Source organism: Ranitomeya imitator, chromosome 6, assembly GCF_032444005.1.
Source record: "Ranitomeya imitator isolate aRanImi1 chromosome 6, aRanImi1.pri, whole genome shotgun sequence".
Classification (NCBI taxonomy): Eukaryota; Metazoa; Chordata; class Amphibia; order Anura; family Dendrobatidae; genus Ranitomeya; species Ranitomeya imitator.
The window spans coordinates 507,914,489-507,939,118 of record NC_091287.1 but is presented as its reverse complement, the minus strand read 5'-3'; the positions used below and the strand labels follow the sequence as shown (position 1 = coordinate 507,939,118).

Genomic DNA, 24,630 nt, shown 5'->3' with positions numbered 1-24,630 from the left:
AGATCGCGTCCCTGCAGGCCGGGTGAAAGGGTTAACTCCCATTTCACCCGATCTGCAGGGACAGGGGGAGTGGTAGTTTAGCCCAGGGGGGGTGGCTTCACCCCCTCGTGGCTACGATCGCTCTGATTGGCTGTTGAAAGTGAAACTGCCAATCAGAGCGATTTGTAATATTTCACCTAAAAAACTGGTGAAATATTACAATCCAGCCATGGCCGATGCTGCAATATCATCGGCCATGGCTGGAAACACTTATGTGCACCCACCCCACCCCTCCGATCGCCCCCCCAGCCCCCCGATCTGTGGTCCGCTCCCCTCCGTCCTGTGCTCCGCTCCCCCGTCCTCCTGTCCGCTTCCCCGTGCACCAATCACACCCCCTGTGCTGCAATCAAACCCCCCCGCACTCCGATCCCCCCCCCCGCACACAGCGACCCCCCCCTCGTGCTCCGATCCACCCCCCCCGCACAGCGATCCCTCACCCCGTGCTCCAATCCTTCCCCGTGCTCCAATCCTCCCTCCCGTGTTCCGATCCACCCCCCCCCATGATCCGATCCACCCCCCGTGCTCCGACGCCCCCCCCCCCCCGTGCCCTGATCTCCCCCCCCTTATACTTACCTGGCCGCCCGAGGTCCGTCCGTCTTCTTTCCTGGGCGCCGCCATCTTCCAAAATGGCGGGCGCATGTGCAGTGCGCCCGCCGAATCTGCCGGCCGGCAGATTCGTTCCAGAGTGAATTTTGATCACTGAGATATATCCTATCTCAGTGATCAAAATAAAAAAAATAGTAAATGACCCCCCCCTTTGTCACCCCCATAGATAGGGACAATAAAAAAAATAAAGAATTTTTTTTTTTTTCACTAAGGTTGGGGTAAGAACTAGGGTTAGGGGTAGGGTTAGGGGTAGGGTTAGGGGTAGGGTTAGGGGTAGGGGTAGGGTTAGGGCTAGGGGTAGGGGTAGGGTTAGGGCTAGGGTTAGGGTTAGGGGTAGGGTTAGGGCATGTGCACACGTATTCTGGTCCTATGCGGATTTTTCCGCAGCGGATTTGAAAAATCCACAGTGCTAAACCGCTGCCGATTTATCGTGGATTTACCGCGGTTTTTCTGCGCATTTCACTGCGGTTTTACAACTGCGATTTTCTATTGGAGCAGTTCTAAAACCGCTGCGGAATCCGCAGAAAGAAGTGACATGCTGCGGAATGTAAACCGCTGCGTTTCCGTGCAGTTTTTCCGCAGCATGTGTACAGCGATTTTTGGTTCCCATAGGTTCACATTGAACTGTACACTCATGGGAAACTGCTGCGGATCCGCAGCGTTTTCCGCAGCGTGTGCACATACCTTTAGAATTAGGCTATGTGCACACGGTGCGGATTGGCCGCTGCGGATCCGCAGCAGTGTTCCATCGGGTTTACAGTACCATGTAAACATATGAAAAACCAAATCCGCTGTGCCCATGGTGCGGAAAATACCGCGCGGGAACGCTGCGTTGTATTTTCCGCAGCATGCCAATTCTTTGTGCGGATTCCGCAGCGTTTTACACCTGTTCCTCAATAGGAATCCACAGGTGAAATCCGCACAAAAAACACTGGAAATCCACGGTAAATCCACAGGTAAAACGCAGTGCCTTTTACCCGCGGATTTTTCAAAAATGATGCTGAAAAATCTCATACGAATCCGCAACGTTGGCACATAGCCTTAGAGTTGGGTTGGAATTAGGGTTGTGGTTAGGGTTAGGGGTGTGTTGGGGTTAGGGTTGTGGTTAGGGGTGTGTTGGGGTTAGGGTTGCGATTAGGGTTACGGCTACAGTTGGGATAAGGGTTAGGGGTGTGTTGGAGGTAGAATTGAGGGGTTTCCACTGTTTAGGCACTTCAGGGGGTCTCCAAACGCAACATGGCGCCACCATTGATTCCAGCCAATCTTGTATTCAAAAATTCAAATGGTGCTCCCTCACTTCCGAACCCCGACGTGTGCCCAAACAGTGGTTTACCCCCACATATGGGGTACCAGCATACTCAGGACAAACTGCGCAACAATTACTGGGGTCCAATTTCTTCTGTTACCCTTGAGAAAATAAAAAATTGCTTGCTAAAACATCATTTTTGAGGAAAGAAAACGTATTTATTATTTTCACGGCTCTGCGTTATAAACTTCTGTAAAGCACTTGGGGGTTGAAAGTGCTCACCACACATCTAGATAAGTTCCTTTGGGGGTCTAGTTTCCAAAATGGGGTCACTTGTGGGGGGTTTCTACTGTTTAGGCACACCAGGGGCTCTGCAAACGCAATGTGACGCCCGCAGACCATTCCATCAAAGTCTGCATTTCAAAAGTCACTACTTCCCTTCTGAGCCCCCACGTGTGCCCAAACAGTGGTTTACCCCCACACATGGGGTATCAGCGTACTCAGGAGAAACTGTACAACAACTTTTGTGGTCCAATTTCTCCTGTAACCCTTGGGAAAATAAAAAATTCTGGGCTAAAAAATTATTTTTGAGGAAAGAAAACGTATTTATTATTTTCACTGCTCTGTGTTATGAACTTCTGTGAAGCACTTGGGGGTTCAAAGTGCTCACCTCACATCTAGATAAGTTCCTTTCGGGGTCTAGTTTCCAAAATGGGGTCACTTGTGGGGGGTTTCTACTGTTTAGCCACATCAGGGGCTCTGCAAACGCAACGTGACGCCCGCAGAGCATTCCATCAAAGTCTGCATTTCAAAACGTCACTACTTCACTTCCGAGCCCCAGCATGTGCCTAAACAGTGGTTTACCCCCACATATGGGGTATCAGCGTACTCAGGAGAAACTGGACAACAACTTTTGGGGTCAAATTTCTCCTGTTACCCTTGGGAAAATAAAAAATTGCGGGCTAAAATTCATTTTTGAGAAAATAATTTTTTTTTTTTATTTTCATGGCTCTGCGTTATAAACTTCTGTGAAGCACTTGAGGGTTCAAAGTGCTCACTACACATCTAGATTAGTTCCTTTGGGGGTCTAGTTTCCAAAATGGGGTAATTTGTGGGGGATCTCCAATGTTTAGGCACACAGGGGCTCTCCAAACGCGACATGGTGTCCGCTAATGATTGGAGATAATTTTCCATTTAAAAAGCCAAATGGCGTGCCTTCCCTTCTGAGCCCTGCCGTGCGCCCAAACAGTGGTTTACCCCCACATATGGGGTATCTGCATACTCAGGACAAACTGGACAACAACATTTGTGGTCCAATTTCTCCTATTACCATTGGCAAAATAGGAAATTCCAGGCTAAAAAATCATTTTTGAGAAAAGAAAAATTATTTTTTATTTTCATGGCTCTGCATTATAAACTTCTGTGAAGCACCTGGGGGTTTAAAGTGCTCAGTATGCATCTAGATAAGTTCCTTGGGGGGTCTAGTTTCCAAAATGGGGTCACTTGTGGGGGAGCTCCATTGCATAGGCACACAGGGGCTCTCCAAATGCGACATGGTGTCCGCTAACAATTGGAGCTAATTTTCCATTCAAAAAGTTAAAAGGCGCGCCTTCCCTTCCGAGCCCTGCCGTGTGCCCAAACAGTGGTTTACCCCCACATATGAGGTATCGGCGTACTCGGGAGAAATTGCTCAACAAATTTTAGGATCCATTTTATCCTATTGCCCATGTGAAAATGAAAAAATTGAGGCGAAAATAAATTTTTTGTGAAAAAAAAGTACTTTTTCATTTTTACGGATCAATTTGTGAAGCACCTGAGGGTTTAAAGTGCTCACTAGGCATCTAGATAAGTTCCTTGGGGGGTCCAGTTTCCAAAATGGGGTCACTTGTGGGGGAGCTCCAATGTTTAAGCACACAGGGTCTCTCCAAACGCGACATGGTGTCCGCTATCGATGGAGATAATTTTTCATTCAAAAAGTCAAATGGCGCTCCTTCCCTTCCGAGCCTTACCATGTGCCCAAACAGTGGTTTACCCCCACATGTGAAGTATCGGTGTACTCAGGAGAAATTGCCAAACAAATTTTAGGATCCATTTTATCCTGTTGTCCATGTGAAAATGAAAAAATTGAGGCTAAAAGAATTTTTTTGTGAAAAAAAAGTACTTTTTCATTTTTACGGATCAATTTGTGAAGCACCTGGGGGTTTAAAGGGCTCACTATGCATCTAGATAAGTTCCTTGGGGCGTCTAGTTTCCAAAATGGGGTCACTTGTGGGGGAGCTCCAATTTTTAGGCACACGGGGGCTCTCCAAATGTGACATGGTGTCCGCTAAAGAGTGCAGCCAATTTTTCATTCAAAAAGTCAAATGGCGCTCCTTCCCTTCCAAGCCCTGCCGTGCGCCCAAACAGTGGTTTACCCCCACATATGAGGTATCAGCGTACTCAGGACAAATTGGACAACAACGTACGTGGTTCAGTTTCTCCTTTTACCATTGGGAAAATAAAAAAATTGTTGCTGAAAAATCATTTTTGTGACTAAAAAGTTAAATGTTCATTTTTTCCTTCCATGTTGCTTCTGCTGCTGTGAAGCACCTGAAGGGTTAATAAACTTCTTGAATGTGGTTTTGTGCACCTTGAGGGGTGCAGTTTTTAGAATGGTGTCACTTTTGGGTATTTTCAGCCATATAGACCCCTCAAACTGACTTCAAATGTGAGGTGGTCCCTAAAAAAAATGGTTTTGTAAATTTCGTTGTAAAAATGAGAAATCGCTGGTCAAATTTTAACCCTTATAACTTCCTAGCAAAAAAAAATTTTGTTTCCAAAATTGTGCTGATGTAAAGTAGACGTGTGGGAAATGTTATTTATTAACTATTTTGTGTCACATAACTCTCTGGTTTAACAGAATAAAAATTCAAAATGTGAAAATTGCGAAATTTTCAAAATTTTCGCCAAATTTCCGTTTTTATCACAAATAAACACAGAATTTATTGACCTAAATTTACCACTAACATGAAGCCCAATATGTCACGAAAAAACAATCTCAGAACCGCTAGGATCCATTGAAGCGTTCCTGAGTTATTACCTCATGAAGGGACACTGGTCAGAATTGCAAAAAACGGCAAGGTCTTTAAGGTCAAAATAGGCTGGGTCATGAAGGGGTTAAAAAAAAAGAAAAAAAAAAGGAATACTTGGACAAATTACGTGAGAATCCAAACATTTGTGGTGAAAGATTAGTGCGGCAAGACTGGGCTTGTAATCTGGTTCCTGATAAACTACCGGGTGAGCTTTAGCCAAACATCAGACATAATGCAGCAGATTACCTTTCCATCAGTTATGTATTTGCAATTAATTTTCAAGAACTTCTCCGTGAAAGCTTCTTCTTCTTCCGATGTGGAGGACACCACCCTAGATGGCCGGATGGAAGAATAGGCTGGGCAGGACGTGGACTCTTTATGGCGACTGTGATCACGGTCCTGCAACAACAACATTTCAAAAATTAAAGAAGTTATTAACACCTGATCTAGGAATGAACTACACGTTAACTGGAGAGGATCCTGTCCATACAACAATGCTCCAGACTGATAAAAGATGGGCAGTAGAAATCCTAGAAGGGTTAGTTTGCTTTTTAATCCTATTGCTTTACTGCAGACAAGGAATAGGGGAGAGGCTCCTGCTGCAGTCACCTGTGTCACAGGTCTCATTTAGAAGCCAGTTTTTATTGTACGAGTGCTATCCAGGTTTCTTACGGATCGCACTTGTACCTATGAGCATCGATGGGATAGTTCACATGTCCGATATTTTCCCTTGGACAGTGTCAGATCAAAATGGGCAAAGTAAATCTATGGGACTATATATTAGAAATAAGAGAAGGTTGTGTTTTTTTTTGTTTTTGTTTTTTTATTATTCCCACTTCCCAGCTTACATACAGGATATTGAAAAAGAAATAATAGGAGGAGGCGGATGTGACAGCTTAAACACAGAATTCTGCATAAAATACTCAGGAGGATCAAAGGAGTGGAAGTGATTAAGAGAGGGGATGCTTGGATATTTTTATGTTTAATGCCCCTTTAATACTATGAACTACACAACCCTTACAGTCATTCTGCAAAAGGGAGGACACTCGTGCACCTTCTGCATCTACATAGCAGGTGCCATTAGCATTTAATTTTTGGAGGGAAGATCACAAAAAAAAAAAAAAAAAGGATCTATACATCTTTACTTACTGCGCTTTTCTCAAATTCAACTTCAGATGAGGTTGGAGACAGAGGACTTATGGGGCTAATTGATGGAGAGCTTTCCACGCTGGAGATGTAGTCTGGATCCGGTACATATAAAAGCTAATAAATAATAAAGATAAATTATTTTCTCTAAAAAAATAAATATAGACATTATTGGCCACTTTGTGGCTCATCTGTTGTGGAAGCTCTATAAATGCAAAGGGAACTTGGCAGCAGAAGGGAGACCTATAATCTAATTACATGGCTGCATTTATCTTTTTTAAAGGCCCTGCCATGGTATGGATCAGGTTTGATAAAGTGAGGCTCTCCCTATACTGTGAGCTTGTCCCCTACAATGGCGGGGCCAGTAGTCGGCTATAAAAGATAAAAGGCAGCCAAGTAAATTAGTTCATGGTAGTCAATCCGGCCGTTGGGTTCCCTTTAAATGTAGCTTCAGCTCATGAAATCACAGCAATGAGGTTATTGCATAGATCACTTTACTTCCATAATAGCAGAACAGACATAATGATCAACGTGTGCAACAATTGCCAAACATTAATATAGGGAACTGTGGGTGAGCAGAGGTTTTCTATTCGTCACATTCATGTATTAGCCAGTGTCCAGCGAGCCGAGGACATTCATCCATTACATGGACAATAAACAGGTCCCACCCCCCGTAGACTGAAGGTCATCATCTACCAGAAAACCCTGGGAGGTTTGATCACTGCACCCCCAGCAATCATGAGATCGAGGTTCTGCTGGAAACAGCCGAGCGCTGTCCTCAGCTTTCTCTGAATGTCTCAGACGATGAACAGGACAGAGGAGGTTGTGCTCCACATCCTCCTCATTCAGGCGGAGGGCGAGTACTACCACTCCAGTCATTGTCCGTGTGAATGCGGGACACATTCATGCTATGTGCTAGGCTGATCATCCCATTAAAAAAAAAAAAACAAAACAAATAGAGTGGAGGTGCGCAAGCTTGTCCCCTACACCAATGTAGTCGTCCTGTTCTCGGAATTGCAGTAGTCAGACCTCCAGAGATCAAACAATTTACCTCCTATCAGTGAAGGAATAAGTGCTAAACTTCCATTCTTGGCAAATCCTCCTGATCATCACCTGGACATGTGTAATATTTGCAGAGAACATTAGCACTTGCTACTGAGCATTCCTACAGATTACAGCACCCCTTTTATATAAAATAAGCCTTGCCCACGTTAGACACCCCAATAAGTCAATGACTTCACACTCCAGTCCAACATGTGCACACGGAGCAGTTTAGATGCTGGGTTTTCCCAGGTGAAGACGTTTTAGGAAAGTGCCGGTGGAACGGCTTTAGTTGTTCTTGCAGCGGCTCCCAGTGGAAGCTGCCCGCTGGATGAGCAGGTCACTCCTTGTAACGGCTTCACGGATTCCGAACCCTGAAGTGGTTAAAAAGTGACAAGACGGACCATGTGCACAGCAGCGTCGTCTTCACATTGCTGTGTATCATGTTCATTTTATGGAGCGCATTTGCAGAGATTCTCTTATACAGGTGAATCCCGCCTAAGACACTTGTGTGCACATACCCCTTAACAATAAAAAACAATTCTCATTAGCTCGTGCTATAAACATAGCAAAAACAAACCCTAGCTAGCAAATACTTACAGAAAAGATCTGCGGAAATCAAAAACTCTACAAGCAGCAGAGCAAGGCGCATACCTGTCCGGGAACAACGGCTCTGGAGAACAGCTTATTCAGCTGAACCAGCTCATTGGGTGTAGTATCAAACTTCAGAGCGATGCTATTTAAGGAATCTCTGGACTCAACCTGAAAGTAGAGAAAAAGAAAGCAGACGTCAGCAGGTTTCCTCATCAGTCAGGTAACAGCAGAGCCTAACGAAGGGGAGAATGCCGCCAACAACCCGACTGAAGGACGGAGCACGTTGTGGAAGATCGGCATTTACAGGAGTCCGATAAGCTGCCATAAAACATAACAGACAAGAAAAGAAGAAGTTATAAAGAACGGCATCTACTGGTGTCACTCATCTTAAATGGAAGTTCTCCAGCAAATAAAGAAAATAATGAAAAAACAAAAATCCATTAAACACCTTCAATAATTTAGAGACTAGTTTTGTCTACGGGGTTAGTCACTAGGTTAATTAAAACAGTGGAGATCATGAGTAGGACGGGGGTTGTGGCAGGACATGGAGTGCGAGACACGCACAAACTGCCGCTCCTGCGATGGTAGTCAGTATCAATGCATAGTTACCCTACACCAGGAGTTCTGCCACAATCTCCTGCAACAATCTGCCTACACCAGCCGCTCTGCAGATCAGCCGCCTTTCAGTGTCCAATTCGCGCTATCCACTTAATAATAATGGATTATACAATTGGTCTGACACGAGTTATGAAACGCGACAAGTCTAGATCCATCCATATACCATGACTGACAGCTCCTCAGTGTCCCTCCTCCCTGCTGAGATCTCACACTGCTCTGTACAAGCTGCAGCTGTCAGTCAGGCTGGGCTTAGACTAAAAATGACTCGTGTGATCTGTCACTTCACATGGACTCATAAAATGCTCATCTTTTACAATACGAGATATAGCCTACATTTTTGATGTAGGGAAACAGAACTATGGCCAGATCACCCCAGCAAAATTAAAGACGTGTGTTTTCGGAGTCCTTTTTATCTCGATGGGAAAATACTACAAAAAAAAAAATAAAAAAAAAAAATATGCTGACATGACAGACATGCTGGTATGTCCAGTGTTGGCAAGTCTGATAAGGATTGTCACAGCAATTACACCAGCCTCCTTTGGTCCAAGATCCATGTAATGTGTACAGATTTGTATTGCTAATTGTGGTTACTGATTTGCTTTACAACAGACCCAGAAATGACAGTGCTGGTCTTGACTGGGGCAAAAATGTAAAAAGCATCTATCTATCTCGGAATAACATTTCCACAATTGACACCTAAAATGCTGTGTGGCCCCTAAAACAGAGGTTGAGGGGGGGGGCCCAACCTCTGTTTTAGGGGCCACACAGCATTTTAGGTGTCAATTGTGGAAATGTTATTCCGAGATAGATAAAGAAATCTTATTAAAAAAAATAAAATAACTGAGCCTTACAATCCTCTCGTCCATAGGATGTGTGCCAACAAGCTTTCAGCACAGACCACGTAGACATGCCACCTTCTGCCAAAGAGTGGCAATTAACACAGGATAATGTATTCATATATTTCCAATAGGAATAACAGAGGATCCCATTATTATGCTTTCTTATATGGAATCATCATATTCTGCAGAGCTCTACAGACATCATCATCACTGTCCCCATTGGGCTCACAGTATAAATTCCCTATCCGTATGTCTTTGGACCCCAGAGGAAACCCACACACAAACACGGGGAGAACATACCAACCCCTTGCAGTTGTCCGTAGTGGGATTGGAACCCAGGACCCCAACGCTGCAAAGCAACAGTGCTAACCACTGAGCCACCGTGATTGAAGTAGTAACTAAAACACACGTTAAATGAGCAGACAGATCCTCCGCTTCACGTTTTGTTTCAGTATAGCATGTGACACGGGAAAAAGGATCCGAAACCTCACGGTAGAACAGTCAGGCGCTCATCTTGTAGGGATGAAGGGCCGCTATAGATCATGGCTCTGGGCAGTCAGTAACGCACCGTCATCATGTCTGACTTCCTCCTCCGCACAATACAGGCTGGAATACGTGGAGACGTTTGCTCCGTTCTGTCATTTATACTGGTAGATTTAATCTTCTGAAACAAGGAACTAAACAATAAAACAAACAATAGAATATGGCAATTACAAAGTTTATTACAAGGAAGGCGATGCTGAGCACAAGACAAGCTGATAATGCAGCTCCCCTGCCTGGTTATAAGGACATCATGCAGGAGGATTGTGGCAGCGAGCACAGACCCCCAGAGGCCGCAGCGAGCACAGACCACCCCAGGAGGCCACAGCGAGCACAGACCCCCCCAGAGGCCGCAGCGAGCACAGACCCCCCCCCCCCCCCAGAGGCCGCAGCGAGCACAGACCCCCCCCCCAGAGGCCGCAGCGAGCACAGACCCCCCCCCCAGGAGGCCACAGCGAGCACAGACCCCCCCAGAGGCCGCAGCGAGCACAGACCCCCCCCAGAGGCCGCAGCGAGCACAGACCCCCCCCAGAGGCCGCAGCGAGCACAGACCCCCCCCCTCCTTCCTTCCCTTCTAAGGGCCACAACTTTATTTAAAACTAGCTGAAGAGCCCGGCGTTGCCTGGGCATAGTAAATATCTGTGGTTAGTTATAGCACGTCACTTCTCTCATTTTCCCAATCACATCTCTCATTTTCCCCCTCACTCCTCTCATTCCCCCCTAACACTTGTCATTTCAACCTCACATCTGTCATTTTCTGATCACTCCACTATTTTTCCTCACTCCTCTCATTTTGCACTCACACCTTTTCATTTTCACCTCACACCTCTCATTTTCACCTCATCACCTCAGTATATACATGTTTGTCATCTCCCTTATATATAGTATACATCTGTATGTCATCTCCTGTATATAGTATATACCTGTGTATCATCTCCCCTGTATATAGTATATACCTGTATGTCATCTCCCCTGTATATAGTGTATACCTGGTGTGTGTCATCTCCTCCTGCATATAGTATATACCTGCATGTCATCTTCTATATATAGCATATACCTTTATGTCATCTCCTCCTGTATATAGTATATACCTGTGTGTCATCTCCCCTGTATATAGTATATATCTGAGTGGCATCTCCTCCTGCATATAGTATATACCTGCATGTCATCTTCTATATATAGCATATACCTGTATGTCATCTCCTCCTGTATATAGTATATACCTGTATGTCATCTCCCCTGTATATAGTATATATCTGAGTGGCATCTCCTCCTGCATATAGTATATACCTGCATGTCAATCTTCTATATATAGCATATACCTGTATGTCATCTCCTCCTGTATATAGTATATACCTGTATGTCATCTCCTCCTCTATATAGTATATACCTGTGTGTCATCTCTCCTGTATATAGTATATATCTGTGTGTCATCTCCCCTGTATATAGTATATACCTGTGTGTCATCTCCTCCTGTATTAGACCTCGTTTACACGTTATTTGCTCAGTATTTTTACCTCAGTATTTGTAAGCTAAATTGGCAGCCTGATAAATCCCCAGCCAACAGGAAGCCCTCCCCCTGGCAGTATATATTAGCTCACACATACACATAATAGACAGGTCATGTGACTGACAGCTGCCGTATTTCCTATATGGTGCAATTGTTGTAGTTTGTCTGCTTATTAATCAGATTTTTATTTTTGAAGGATAATACCAGACTTGTGTGTGTTTTAGGGCGAGTTTCGTTTGTCAAGTTGTGTGTGTTGAGTTGCGTGTGGCGACATGCATGTAGCGACTTTTGTGAGATGAGTTTTGTGTGGCAACATGCATGTAGCAACTTTTTGTGTGTCGAGTTGCATGTGACAGGTTAGTGTAGCAAGTTGTGTGCAGCAAGTTTTGCGCATGGCGAGTTTTGCGCGTTGCGAGTATTATGTGTGGTGCCTTTTGAGTATGTGCAAGTTTTGTGTGAGGCAACTTTTGCATGTGTTGCAACTTTTGTGCATGTGGCAATTTTTCCGCGTGTGCAAGTTTTGCGTGGCGACTTTTGCACGTGTGGCGAGTTTTGCAAGAGCCTAGTTTTTGCATGTGGCGAGTTCTGCGCGTGGCGAGTTTTGAGTGGCGACTTTTGTGTTTTGACTTTTATGTGGCGAGGTTGGTGTATTTGTGGTGAAATGTGTGCTGAGGGTAATATGTGTTCAAGCACGTGGTAGTGTGTGGCGCATTTTGTGTGTGTTCATATCCCCGTGTGTGGTGAGTATCCCATGTCGAGGCCCCACCTTAGCAACTGTACGGTATATACTCTTTGGCGCCATCGCTCTCACTCTTTAAGTCCCCCTTGTTCACATCTAGCAGCTGTCAATTTGCCTCCTACACTTTTCCTTTCATTTTTTCCCATTATGAAGATAGGGGCAAAATTGTTTGGTGAATTGGAAAGCGCGGGGTTAAAATTTCACCTCACAATATAGCCTATGACGCTCTCGGGGTCCAGACGTGTGACTGTGCAAAATTTTGTTGCTGTAGCTGCGACGGTGCAGATGCCAATCCCGGACATACACACACACACACACACACACACACACACACTCAGCTTTATATAGTAGATGAGAAGTGTCTGCACTTATTTTCTTCCCTCTGCTCACCTCAGTATTCCATTTTGTTTTTCTTTCATTCTGCCCGCCACACAGTAGCAGAGATAAGGGCATTTTCATTTAGTGATACTTTTTATGGTCTTTAATTGGGTGCGGCTCCCAAAGTAATTGCGCAGAAAAACCTGACACTCCCCCAGAATTTTGTGGCCACACCCCATTGGTAAAGACCATTAACAATAGCACTGAAGAAAACAAAAACAAACTCAGCACTGGAAGCCTAAGATGTGAACAATAAAATAAATTACTCACGACGATGGCATAAATTGAATGGCAGAGAGAGAGAAATAAAAAAACAAAAACACTTTTTGAACTTTAGGCCATTTATTAAAAGAAGATCTGTCACCAGGTGAGAAGTCGACAGTTTTTCCTCTTATTTTATTCCTGCTGATCCCAAATATTTCAGGGTCGTTTTCAATCCAGAGATATGGGCTTTTTTAATTTATGCTACTATTTACATAGGGGCGTGGCTCACAGCCATTACATAGGGGCGTGTCCTTAGGCTGTTTTGCATTTTCTTAGTGAGCCACACCCCCTTAGTATATAAACAGAATTAAATAAAAAGGCCCATATCACTGGAACTGTATAATGGATAGAAAAACAAACAAAATAGTATGATACTTGGCCCAAAGTTTTGAGTAACTTTTTTGGTTTTGTTAGATTATATAGCTATGAATCTTCGTCCTTTACCTTCTATACTGTGACACCGTGTCTGCCTTGCTCATTCTGTCCTAGTAGCTGATGTGACCGGCAGTCTTGCCAGTATCGCACGCTGTGACCTTCTCCGCTCTGCTCCTTTATTGCTCGCACTCTTCCCTGTGCGAGTACAGGAGAGAGGAGCAAAGAAAGTCACAATTGTCGCTTAAAACCCAACTTTTAAAGAACGGACTCTGCACGTCGTGCCCATTGCACCCACCCCCAGCACGGGACAGTGTAATGTCTGCAGATTTAATGTGGCTGCTATGCAGGCTACTGGTTCTTTTTATCTGGCAATGTGTCACGGGTTGGAGTATGTCGCCATCTTACATGTCTCGATAAGCCGGGTCACCGCTGTTTTTATAAGACGGAACATTTCGATATTCAAAACCAAATTCAGTGCACAAGGTCATACGTTCGAGAACAAGAGCACAGACCGTGATGTGGAGCACAGCATGTGACCAGTGAAGGTTTGTTGTGCCAACACCAGTCACCTAACTGGTTCCTCCCGGGCACCGAGACTTGAATGGAGAAGAATTTTAACAAAAGCACTCAACAGAAATAATTGGAGAATTACCTAATAATGCAAATTCATGCAACTACAGCCCGCTCATTGTGTAAGCTAAAGGGGATAACTAACTGCTGAAGTGAAGGGCAAGGGGTAAAGCTTCTCCTTGTGGAAAGTACCAAAATCAGCTCAAGGAGACTTACAGGTTGTGGAATCCTCTTCTGGGAACCCAAGCATACAAAAAGGCTTTATCAGAGAGGAAGAAGACAGGAAATTTAGTGCCACTTATTGGATGTAGCAAGCCTAAAAGTGATTATCGACCCTGTAACCTTGTCACATGATTTAGGATAAGAAACCAAACCAGAAACTGGAATTATACAAGTGTTTCAGAGCGTTAGCTCCATCATCAGTGCAAAGCATGAGATCTGATCTGGCTGGGTGAGAAGCCACTGACAGGGGGTCTAAGGAGAAAGATTGTCCTCACAGCCGTATTACTACCACCGAAATCCTCGCACTGGCGGTCTGCCTTCCTGATCTGAGCGAGATAGCATATTATTAATAATTTGTATAGCACCTTTGATTCCATGGTGCTGTACATGAGAAGGGGTTACATAAAAATCACAGATATCACTTACAGTAAGCAAACTAACAATGACGGACTGATACAGAGGGGCGAGGACCCTGCCCTTGTGGGCTTACATTCTACAGGATTATGGGGAAGGAGACAATAGGTTGAGGGTTGCAGGAGCTCCAGCGATGTGAGGGGGTAGCTCCGGTATTGGTGAGGAGGCAGCGGGGTCAGTGCAGGCTGTAGGCTTTCCTGAAGAGATGGCTTTTCAGGTTCCATCTGAAGGATCCGAATGTGGTTGATAGTCGGATGTGTTGGGGCAGAGAGTTCCAGAGGATGGGAGATATTCGGGAGAAGTCTTGGAGGCGGTTGGGTGAGAAGCGGATAAGTGTGGAAGAGAGAAGGAGGTCTTGGGAGGACCGGAGATTACATGAGGGAAGATATCGGGACATTAGTTCAGAGATATATGGAGGATACAGGTTATGGATGGCTTTGCAGGTCAGTATTAGTAATTTGAACTGGATACGCTGAGGGAATGGGAGCCAGTGAAGGGATTTGCAGAGGGGGGAAGCGGAGGAGTAGCGAGGAGCGAGATGAATTAGTTTGGCAGCAGAGTTAAGGATGGACTGGAGAGGTGCAAGGGTGTTAGCAGGGAGGCCACAGAAAAGGGAGTTGCAGTAGTCGAGGCGGGAGATGATGAGGGTGTGCACAGGCATTTTAGTAGATTGACGGTTGAGGAAAGGACGGATTCTGGAGATATTTTTGAGCTAGAGGCGACAGGAGGTGGAAAGAGCTTGGATGTGTGGTTTGAAGGATAGGGCAGAGTCAAGGGTTACTCCGAGGCAGCGGACTTCCGGTACAGGGGAAAGCGTAATGTCGTTAATTGAGATAGGTCAGATAAGGAAGATCTATGGGATGGAGGAAAGATGATGAGTTCAGATTTGTCCACATTGAGTTTGAGGAAGCGAGAGGAGAAGAAGGAGGATATGGCTGATAGGCACTCTGGGATTCTGGACAGCAGAGCGGTGACGTCTGGGCCAGAGAGGTAGATCTGAGTGTCGTCCGCATAAAGGTGGTACTGGAATTCATGAGACTTTATTGGTTGTCCCAGGCTGAGTGTATAGATTGAGAAGAGTAAAGGTACCGTCACACTAGACGATATCGCTAGCGATCCGTGACGTTGCAGCGTCCTCGCTAGCAATATCGTCCAGTGTGACAGGCAGCAGCGATCAGGCCCCTGCTGTGATGTCGCTGGTCGGGCAAGAAAGGCCAGAACTTTGTTTCGTCGCTGGATCTCCCGCTGACATCGCTGAATCGGCATGTGTGACGCCGATTCAGCAATGTCTTCGCTGGTAACCAGGGTAAACATCGGGTTACTAAGCGCAGGGCCGCGCTTAGTAATCCGATGTTTACCCTGGTTACCATCGTTAAAGTAAAAAAAAAAAAAAACAACCACTACATACTTACCTACCGCTGTCTGTCCCCGGCGCTCTGCTTCTCTGCACTCCTCCTGCTCTGGCTGTGAGCACAGCGGCCGGAAAGCAGAGCGGTGACGTCACCGCTCTGCTTTCCGGCTGACTGGCGCTCACAGCCAGAGCAGAGAAGCACAGCGCCGGGGACAGACAGCGGTAGGTAAGTATGTAGTGGTTGTTTTTTTTACTTTAACGATGGTAACCAGGGTAAACATCGGGTTACTAAGCGCGGCCCTGCGTTACCTGGTTACTGGCATCGTTGGTCGCTGGAGAGCTGTCTGCGTGACAGCTCTCCAGCGACCAAACAGCGGCGCTGCAGCGATCTGGATCGTTGTCGGTATCGCTGCAGCGTCGCTTAGTGTGACGGTACCTTAAGGGTCCTAGAACAGAGCCTTGGGGGACTCCAGCAGAGAGGGGGCGAGATGAGGAGGTAGTGTGGGAGTGGGAGACGCTGAATGTGCGGTTGGAAAGGTACGAGGAGATCCAGGATAGGGCGAGGTCTTTGATGCCAAAGACGGAGAGGATTTGCAGTTGGAGGCAGTGGTCAACTGTGTCAAAAGCAGTGGACAGGTCTAGAAGGAGGAGTACAGAGTATTGTCCGTTAGCTTTGGCGGTAAGTAGGTCGTTGGTGATTTTGGTCAGGGCTGTCTCAGTTGAGTGATGGGGGCGAAAACCAGATTGTAGATTGTCAAAGAGCAAGTTAGATGAGAGGTGGAAGGAAAGTTCAGCATGGACGTGCTGCTCCAGGAGTTTGGAAGCAAATGGGAGCAGCGATATTGGGCGATTGCTGGACATAGCAGTTGGATAGAGAGTTGGCTTTTAAAGGATAGGCGTGATTGTGGCATGTTTGAAAGCAGAAGGGAAGGTGCCAGAAGTTAGTGATAGGTTGAAGAGGTGGGTTAGGGCATATATATATATATATATATATATATTTCTATGCAGCTGTCATGCTTCGGTCAGGAGAGCTGCCGGCCAGTCTGAAGATTAGGCCGGGATCACACATGCGAGAAACACGTCCGTGTCTCGCATGTGAAAGCCAAGCTCTGGCGCCGGCACTCCAGAGCGGAGCATGCAGCTGCATAGCAACACATGGAGCCGCACGCTCCGCTCCCAAGTGCAGGCGCCAGAGCTTGGCTTTCACATGCGAGAAACGGACATATTTCTCGCATGTGTGATCCCGGCCTTACGATGAGAGAGTAACATGGCCGTCTGACTGTGCCCTTACAGGCCGTGCAATGCACCTATGGGAATCATATACAAATATCCTCTTCAGGAAGGTAGAGGACTGGAACAAAAAAAAAAAAAATTATTAATTTTCTCCTAATTTGCTTAATTTCTATTATAGGTGTATCGGGAATCGGGATAATGAAGGCCGTGTACACTTTTTCAATATTTTATTTTCATTAGCAGTATCATCAAGCTCCCCCAAGCAGATGTTATGGCCGATGACTTGATACTTAAGTGTTAACCATGGAACAAGTGCACAGAAGCGGCAGGGAAGACTTTTGTACAGATGAGGGAAAAAACAGACCAGACCAAAATTGGGCAGAGTGCAGCCCGCGGGTGAGCTGAAGGGCTGACAGTGGCCCACAGTCCGCATCCCGAATTCACATCTATCCGCTTCCTCAGGATGGAGGTAGAGGTGAATATAATGGTGGAGGAGGGGGCTGCCAGCTCCTTCTCCCACCATTCAGCATCTGTGGCGCCACTACATCCCATCTGCTGTGCGGAGCGTCCGTGCACACCGCACACACCGGAGCACAGGAGGGGACGCGAGTGACGAGAGGAGGTTCGTCTTCTGTGCGTTACAGTGTGGGGGCTCATACTGGATATATGGGGGCTGTCGGCATATTTAATACTAATCATTATCACGATACAATATTAACATAGTAATAATTTTATATTGAGAATTAGTTTTAGCCTATTGGTTCAGCGCTCCAAAACACACGCAGTCTCATGTGGCCCCTCAGTAAAATTAATTGCATCCCTTCTTAAAGCACATGAATACCCTTTCAAGCATTTTTTTTTAACCCTACGTAAATCCATATTTTGAGCTTTGAAAGGGAAAAAAAAAAAAAATAAAATAAATAAATAAATAAATATATATATATATATATATATTTGGATGAATATAAAAGTTGCAAACTTATGTTGTAGCAGTTCACTGATGGTTTCTCAGTTAACTCATTCTGCGATAGAATGCAACCCAGACTATAATCAGGCGCACACTGCAGAATCTGTAATGAAAACGTATATTTTTTTAGTCCAGAATACATGGCATTAAAATAAATACTTTTTATAATATGTTTATTTGCCTTCTGAGACCGCATCCATCACAGCGGCCCAGGTGGGACAACCCTAAATAGGTAAACTAATGTGACTATGAAACTTTCTCTCTGTATATCACATCCTACCCTTCTATACAGCACACCTCGGTATAGTGATATCGTTGCTGTAATGACACGTGCACCTTTTTTTTTTTTTTTTTTTTTAAACTGCAAAAAAAAAAAAAAAGCAAAACGATTTCTACATCTATTTACTGTACAAGTCACACCTGTACGCGTACTTATTAAAAGCTGTAAAAATGATCTTGTTAAATCCAGTAGGACGGAGCGAATCTTGTGAATTCTAGGAATATACACGATACAGACGATCCTAGACAAACAGCCCGGACACATGTACAATGGATACAAGCAGGAAGCAATAATATACAAGAGAATATTGTGAACAATCGCGAGGCAGAGACTGATGGAACAGACTGGGATTTCTGGAAGCGGCAGGATTTCGGATTCGGTTTCCCATAGTAACAGGATAGGAAGCGGTGACTGCAGCAGGGTTTTGAGGGTCATTTCAAGAACACGGCAGTCAGAAAGGCTCCATTTTCCAAAGCTACGGAGAAAGAGGAGCCAAAAATCTTTAAAAAGCGTCAGCTCAGTGACCTGGAGGAAGGATGCAAGGTTGTCCATTATCCCTGGCAAGGTCAAGGTAGAGTTCCATCATGTCCCTCCGATCCATAATTTATGGCTGCCAAATCAGCTAGGGCACGAATAATGCAAATTGGGCACATCACAAAAAAATACCAGTAAGAGACCAGTCAGTGACTGGCACACTCCACAGAGGAAGGAGGAGGCTGGTGGTGGGGGGTGAATACATTAAAGTGCACAGAACAAAGCTTACCGTGTACTCCATGGTTCCCTTTGGTCTTTGGAAGGACATCCGCCTCCCATCTTTCTTCTCCAGGGTCTTTTTCTGCCCGGTATCTGCAGGATAGAGAGGGTAGCTACGTGTTAGATTCATGTTCCCCCGTCAGGATTGTCACAGGCTGGCGACCAGCGCGCGGCAGGCAGACATCTATTTCACCACTTATACGCTCGCTGTAACTGGAGAGTCACAGAAATACAGCTGCCTGCGGTTTTTTTTTTTTTTTTCCGCTAACCAATATAAAGTAGTGTGACAAGTGCGATACATCAGCTCCGGCCGTGCATCCTATTATCAAGCAGTGAAAATGGCCATTATGCGAGAACGCGGAGGCAAATATATACACAGTGTGCGGCGTGTGATCAGCGGACAGATCCGGGCCACAAGGATTACCCCGTCACTAACCACCAGGAGGAAAGAAGCCAGGAGACCGTCGCACGGAAGTCACTCAAAGCCTTACCACCAAAAGCCCAAAAAGATGAAGTATGAAAAAAGGATTAAAAGATATCGTACAGGAGTGAGATTGTATCAACATTGACGCTTTAAAAAACGTTATCATAGTAATTCTGGCTGGATAAATTGACTTTGTTTTAGAAGGGTTCATTAAGACGTAAAGGTAGACGGTTGTTTTAAAAATCCTGTTTACACAGGCAGACCGCGAGAGATTGTTCTCGGCAGCACAAGTCCTGTTTATATATGCGCGCTCTTGGGAGCACAAGTCCTGTTTATATATGAGCGCTCTCGGCAGCACAAGTCCTGTCTATATGAGCTTTTCACTTACTCATCGGCAGCCTATTTACACAACAAGATAATCATGAAACAAGCACTTGCTCACGATAATCTTAAATGCACCTGAAGCTTACGTCATCTATAATCATTTTCCAACAAAATGTTGGCGCCTGGTACTGCGGCACTCCACTCAACCATGCTCCTTCCTAACGAGGTCACACAAAGTGTCTAAAGCAAACAGGCCTTGATCCATCGTTTTTTCATGTCACTGTTCCATTTGGTCATGAGGCCATTTAAGTTTATTTTTTTCAGAGCTGCACCGGGGCTCCTAATCAGAGATCCCTGCCCCCAATATTATATTCACCACTCCAGTCTCGCAACGCCATCTTGTGACAGCAACCTCTGACTGACCAGAATTCAGAGGTAACAATCACAAGCCCTCAATGTAAGTCTGTACGATCCAGTAAGAGACTCTCAGACCTGCAGGGACCTCCAGGTGACCAAACATTGGGGCAGCTGGCAGGTCACAAACTGCTTAGGTCCGACCAGAGTGGCGCCAGGAAAAGCTGAAGACGGCGGCTGCTAAGTAGAAGACTAAGTGAAGGGTTTTTTCCCAAAAAAACTCCAGGTGGAGGCTCCTTATTAGTACTCATGTAGGCAGTCACATTATGGCTCCGGATTTCGTCAGAGTCTTACTGTACCTTCAAGTCCCCTAAGGAATACAGAACCATAACTCACCCGTTACGTTCTCCACTGCGCCAGGACTTGTACTCACCATCACATGTTGTACCGTACGTTCAACGCTGCAGACAATCACTGGCCTCAGTAAGTTTTGTGCCAAACATCACCACTGAACTGAGGCCAGTGATCGGCTGCAGCAGTCACATGGGTGTACAACACCTCCACAAGTAAAAAACAGAGGCACAGACTTTTGTTTTAGGTTTACATGGTACTGTAAACTCATGGAAAACAGCTGCAAATCTGCAGCGTCAAAACCGCTGCGGATCCGCAGCAACATACCCTCATGGTCATTTGCTATTTTAGCACATTTCTCTTGGACTGATTTTTTTTTTTTCCTTCAATTCCCCGGCATCCCCCTTTATGCCTGGAAGCTGCACACAATACACGAGTTCCCGGATCCCAAAGGGAATTTAACAAGTGAGAATCTCAGCTGTTTCCTAGAAGAGTCACTCACGGTGGAGGAGGTCACCGGAACTGCCAGGCAGCAAACCATCCCCAGCAATTGTCCGTGCAGCTGCCTTCTCTATCGGGTGACGGCAGCGTTACAAAAATAGAGAAAATATACAGAAAAGGAAAAAAAAAAAAAAAAAAAATATCAACACACCACTATTCTTTCTAGAGACCACATCTGTCAGCGACGCCGGTGGCATCATTTGCATTGTACTGAATCACTAGTGCTAGATCTTCCCAAGATCCAGCAATAACAGGACGTGACTGATGCAAATATCCTGGCGGCTCAGTGGTTAGCACCAGAATCAGACCTAACCAAAGAGATCATGACTATGTAACTTGTATGTTCCCCATACGGATATAAAGACTCAAGTGTTTGTCCACGATTCTAGCTGCATCTCCCATCACAGACATTGCCTTCTCCGATTCCTGACCGGCTAACCTGCCTCGTTACATCACCTAATAAGCTCCGTATTTGCACCAGTGAAATCACAGCACCATAGGATAGATGTTCAACTTATTTTGATGTAGATTTTCAGGCAAATCAAAATGACAGTATATCTGAATTGTTTTTTAATGCAGAGCTTGAAGCGGATTAGTTTCTAAACAACTTTATATGACCATACCTCGCCCCAGGGATACCTGCACCCAGTTTATTTACCTGGAATTTGGAACCAATTCTGCTCCAAAACTCAAATGACCAAGAAAAAATAAAAATTTGCAATTTTGCATTTTTTTTTCTCGTTGGGGAGTTTCTACAGCTTTAATGGAGCGATTCATCAAAGCTTTGGTGCCAGGAAACTGCTTTGAGAAGAAGTCACACAATTTTACACACAACGAGGAGTGACACAAAGACGTAGAGACTAGTGATGAGCAAAACACGTGCAGATAAGGAGTTCTAACCGAGCGTCTTCGGCGTGCTCAAATCATATGGCTCAGTCCACGCGCCTGTTAGACAGCCACAACCCATGCAGGCATTGTGTAACAAGCAGGCAATCCCCGCATGTGTCGCGGCTGTCGAGCAGCGAGGACTCGAGCATACTGTTCGAGAACGCTGAAGACACTTGTTATCACCTTATCCGAGCACGTTCGCTCATCACTAGTAGTGACTTTTCAAAATATTCGGAGCCTCTTTGAAGCACTTCTACAAAAATGGTGGGAGCCAAAAGCGGGAAAGGAAGTAGCTACTCTTTCACGCCAATTTCTGCAGAAGTGTCTGCATTTTTTTTTTTCATGTCAGAGTTTGTGACTGGAGCAGCGTTTCTGGCAAGGCGCACACCAATGAGAAGATGCACCAAATTCATTAAGTGGCGTGCATCTCTGGAGCATCGTTCTCCAGCAAGCTCTTCATGAACACTTGCGTCCGTAACACCAGTCTTAGCTAATCGGGCCCTTAAGTGATTTTACAGTCTCCCCCCCCACACTATTGGTTGGTGGGTTTCTGAGGCACCCACTCGGACCACCAGAAATGAGAGGCTGTGGTGCCTCTTCATGAATTTTCAGCCCTTGAAGCAATATTGGTAGGGGGAAAAGAAACCAAAAGAGAGGCACAACAACAAGGAGACAGGGCAACATACAATCAGGGCCGGCGTCAGCACCCGGCGTACCCGGGCAAGTGCCGGGGCCCTGGCGAGATGGGGGGGCCCATTTACGGTGCGCAGCTGAAGCAGGAATACTCACCTCCAGGAGTCGGACTCGGGACCATCACCATGGATACGCAGAGTGAGTCACTTCCGGACCGGGCGTGGGACTGAGTTTCACCAGTCAAGGCCGGCGCCGCCATCACCATGGATACGAGTCACTTCCAGGCCGGCAGTCGCTCTGTCCTGCCACTTCCGGTCGTGTGAGAGCTCAGAGAAGAGATCCAGCTGCAGGCGCAGGCAGCGCCAACCAGAAAGAGGAGCAGGAGCAGCAGTCAGGTGCACGGACGGTGCACCCGGTCCCAGGCTGTGTCCACAAAGGAACGTAAGCAACGGCGAAGTGAAGCAGTGAGTGAAGAGTGAGTCTTCCTCCAAGTTTCTGGTCCCAATGCATTGCGGGGGGTGGGGGGTCGGATGCAGCCTGCTGTGAGCCTGGTTGTAGAGAAGCCATATTGCTGATAGGGTAGAAGTGCTTAGCCCATCAGCTACAGTATAATGGATATGTCTGCACTCTGTGTCACTCTACGCAGAATACATTCACTTCAGAAGAGATATTTAGTATGGCGGCTGGTAATGACAGGCTTGCATATGGAGCTGGTGTTTGGAAAACATGGCAGCATCAGGACACTGCCAGTCTTACGCATTCTATCAAGCAGGTGTAGCATTGACATAACATTTAGGACCCCCTCAGGACCTAGAAAAAGTGGCACACTGTGCTTCCTAAGCAATTGTTCTGCAGAACAGCGTCAGGACGCTTTTCTGGTGCTTGGATGAATGTGCGCCTCACTAAAAATCCTTCAGGTGTTCAGTTCATGCCCAAGATGGCTATGCGCTCCTGCTTAAACCTCCTGTGCTTCTATGGCGCTAAGGGAGGCTCTCTCCTACTATAACGGGTCCCATCTGGGCATGTCTGCCTTGTTCAGTCAGCCTCTTGTATGCTGATGGCCTGACTCTTCCAGGGGCCATAGTTTCTCCTATCCCACTCTGTTTTTCAGGAATTTCTCCCAACCAGACATGGTTGCAGAAGTGCAGCGTGTGCACCAAACATGCTGACTTTCCTGACATACAGTTAAACCCCAAGTCCATAACACGGGCTCCATGTCAGTAATACCGGTTCAACTGGTGTCAGCAGCACACCCTCAATGTAGACAGAAACGCAAAACACTTTCGCCTCTGACCCCTCGTTGGCAATGGCTTTATGTGTAGAAGTCACTACAAACTCTGTCCCGCTCACGCAGAAGCATCATCCAATCACAGCACAGACTTCCTCACAATCGGAGTTGTCCTTTGACTAGATCATGGGGTATCCTGTCTTTTGTGCTATGTAAACTGTTGTCCTCAGTGACTGACTATGCCCAAGCCTTGACTCAGTCTCACAGCAAGTTTTTCTGTTTCTCGTGCGTTTGCTGTAGACCTATTTATATAAGGTGCGATCACACATTATAGATATATTTCAGTCCTACCTACCAACCATGTGGCACAATGTAAAAATCACCATAATGTGAGAAGGTGGGCTCAGAGGTAATGGCCTCTTCTGACCGACACATTGTCCTGCGGGATGACCACTAGGATCGCTGCGAGGCCGCGATTTGCCAGCGCCTACTGCATCTAAATACATGTGGTGTAACTTATCAAATATCACAGTTTATCATTAGTACACGTAGACTCAGCAGTTACCAAGGCCAGTCCTAGCCTAGACTGTCTGTATATACTAAATGGCTGGCTGAGTTATATACTACGTACGAGGGCTGTGTTATATACTACGTCACGGCCCGGGCCTGTGCTATATACTACGTGGGTGGCTGTGTGTTATATACTACGTGGGCTGTCTGTGCTATATACTGCGTGGGCTGTGCTATATACTGCGTCTGCGTGGGCTGTGCTATATACTGCGTGGGCTGCTATATACTACGTGGCCTGTATTATATACTGCATGGGCAGTGTTATATACTACGTCTCGGTGCTATATACTACGTGGCTGTGCTATATACTACGTGGCTGTGCAATATACTATGTGGCTGTGCAATATACTACGTGGCTGTGCTATATACTACGTGGCTGTGCTATATACTACGTGGCTGTGCTATATACTACGTGGATGTGCTATATACTACGTGGCTGTGCTATATACTACATGGCTGTGTTATACGCTACTTGGCTGTGCAATACACTACGTGGCTGCAATATACTACGTGGCTGGGCAATATACTACGTGGCTGGGCAATATACTATGTGGCTGGGCA

At 45.8% G+C, this 24,630-nt stretch overlaps 1 protein-coding gene across 5 annotated transcripts in view; it reads right to left on the bottom strand.

Annotated features, from left to right (window-relative positions):
* OXR1 (oxidation resistance 1) overlaps window positions 1-24,630 on the bottom strand; it is a 556,560-nt gene that overhangs the window by 61,794 nt on the left and 470,136 nt on the right. For all 5 annotated transcript variants that reach the window (XM_069731767.1, XM_069731768.1, XM_069731769.1 and 2 more), the window contains 4 exons: window positions 18,807-18,889; window positions 7,804-7,911; window positions 6,112-6,225; window positions 5,209-5,361 (listed from right to left, as the gene is read on the bottom strand). In XM_069731767.1, the coding sequence (XP_069587868.1) occupies window positions 5,209-5,361; window positions 6,112-6,225; window positions 7,804-7,911; window positions 18,807-18,889 (458 nt within the window). The remainder of the gene's footprint in view (window positions 1-5,208; window positions 5,362-6,111; window positions 6,226-7,803; window positions 7,912-18,806; window positions 18,890-24,630) is intronic.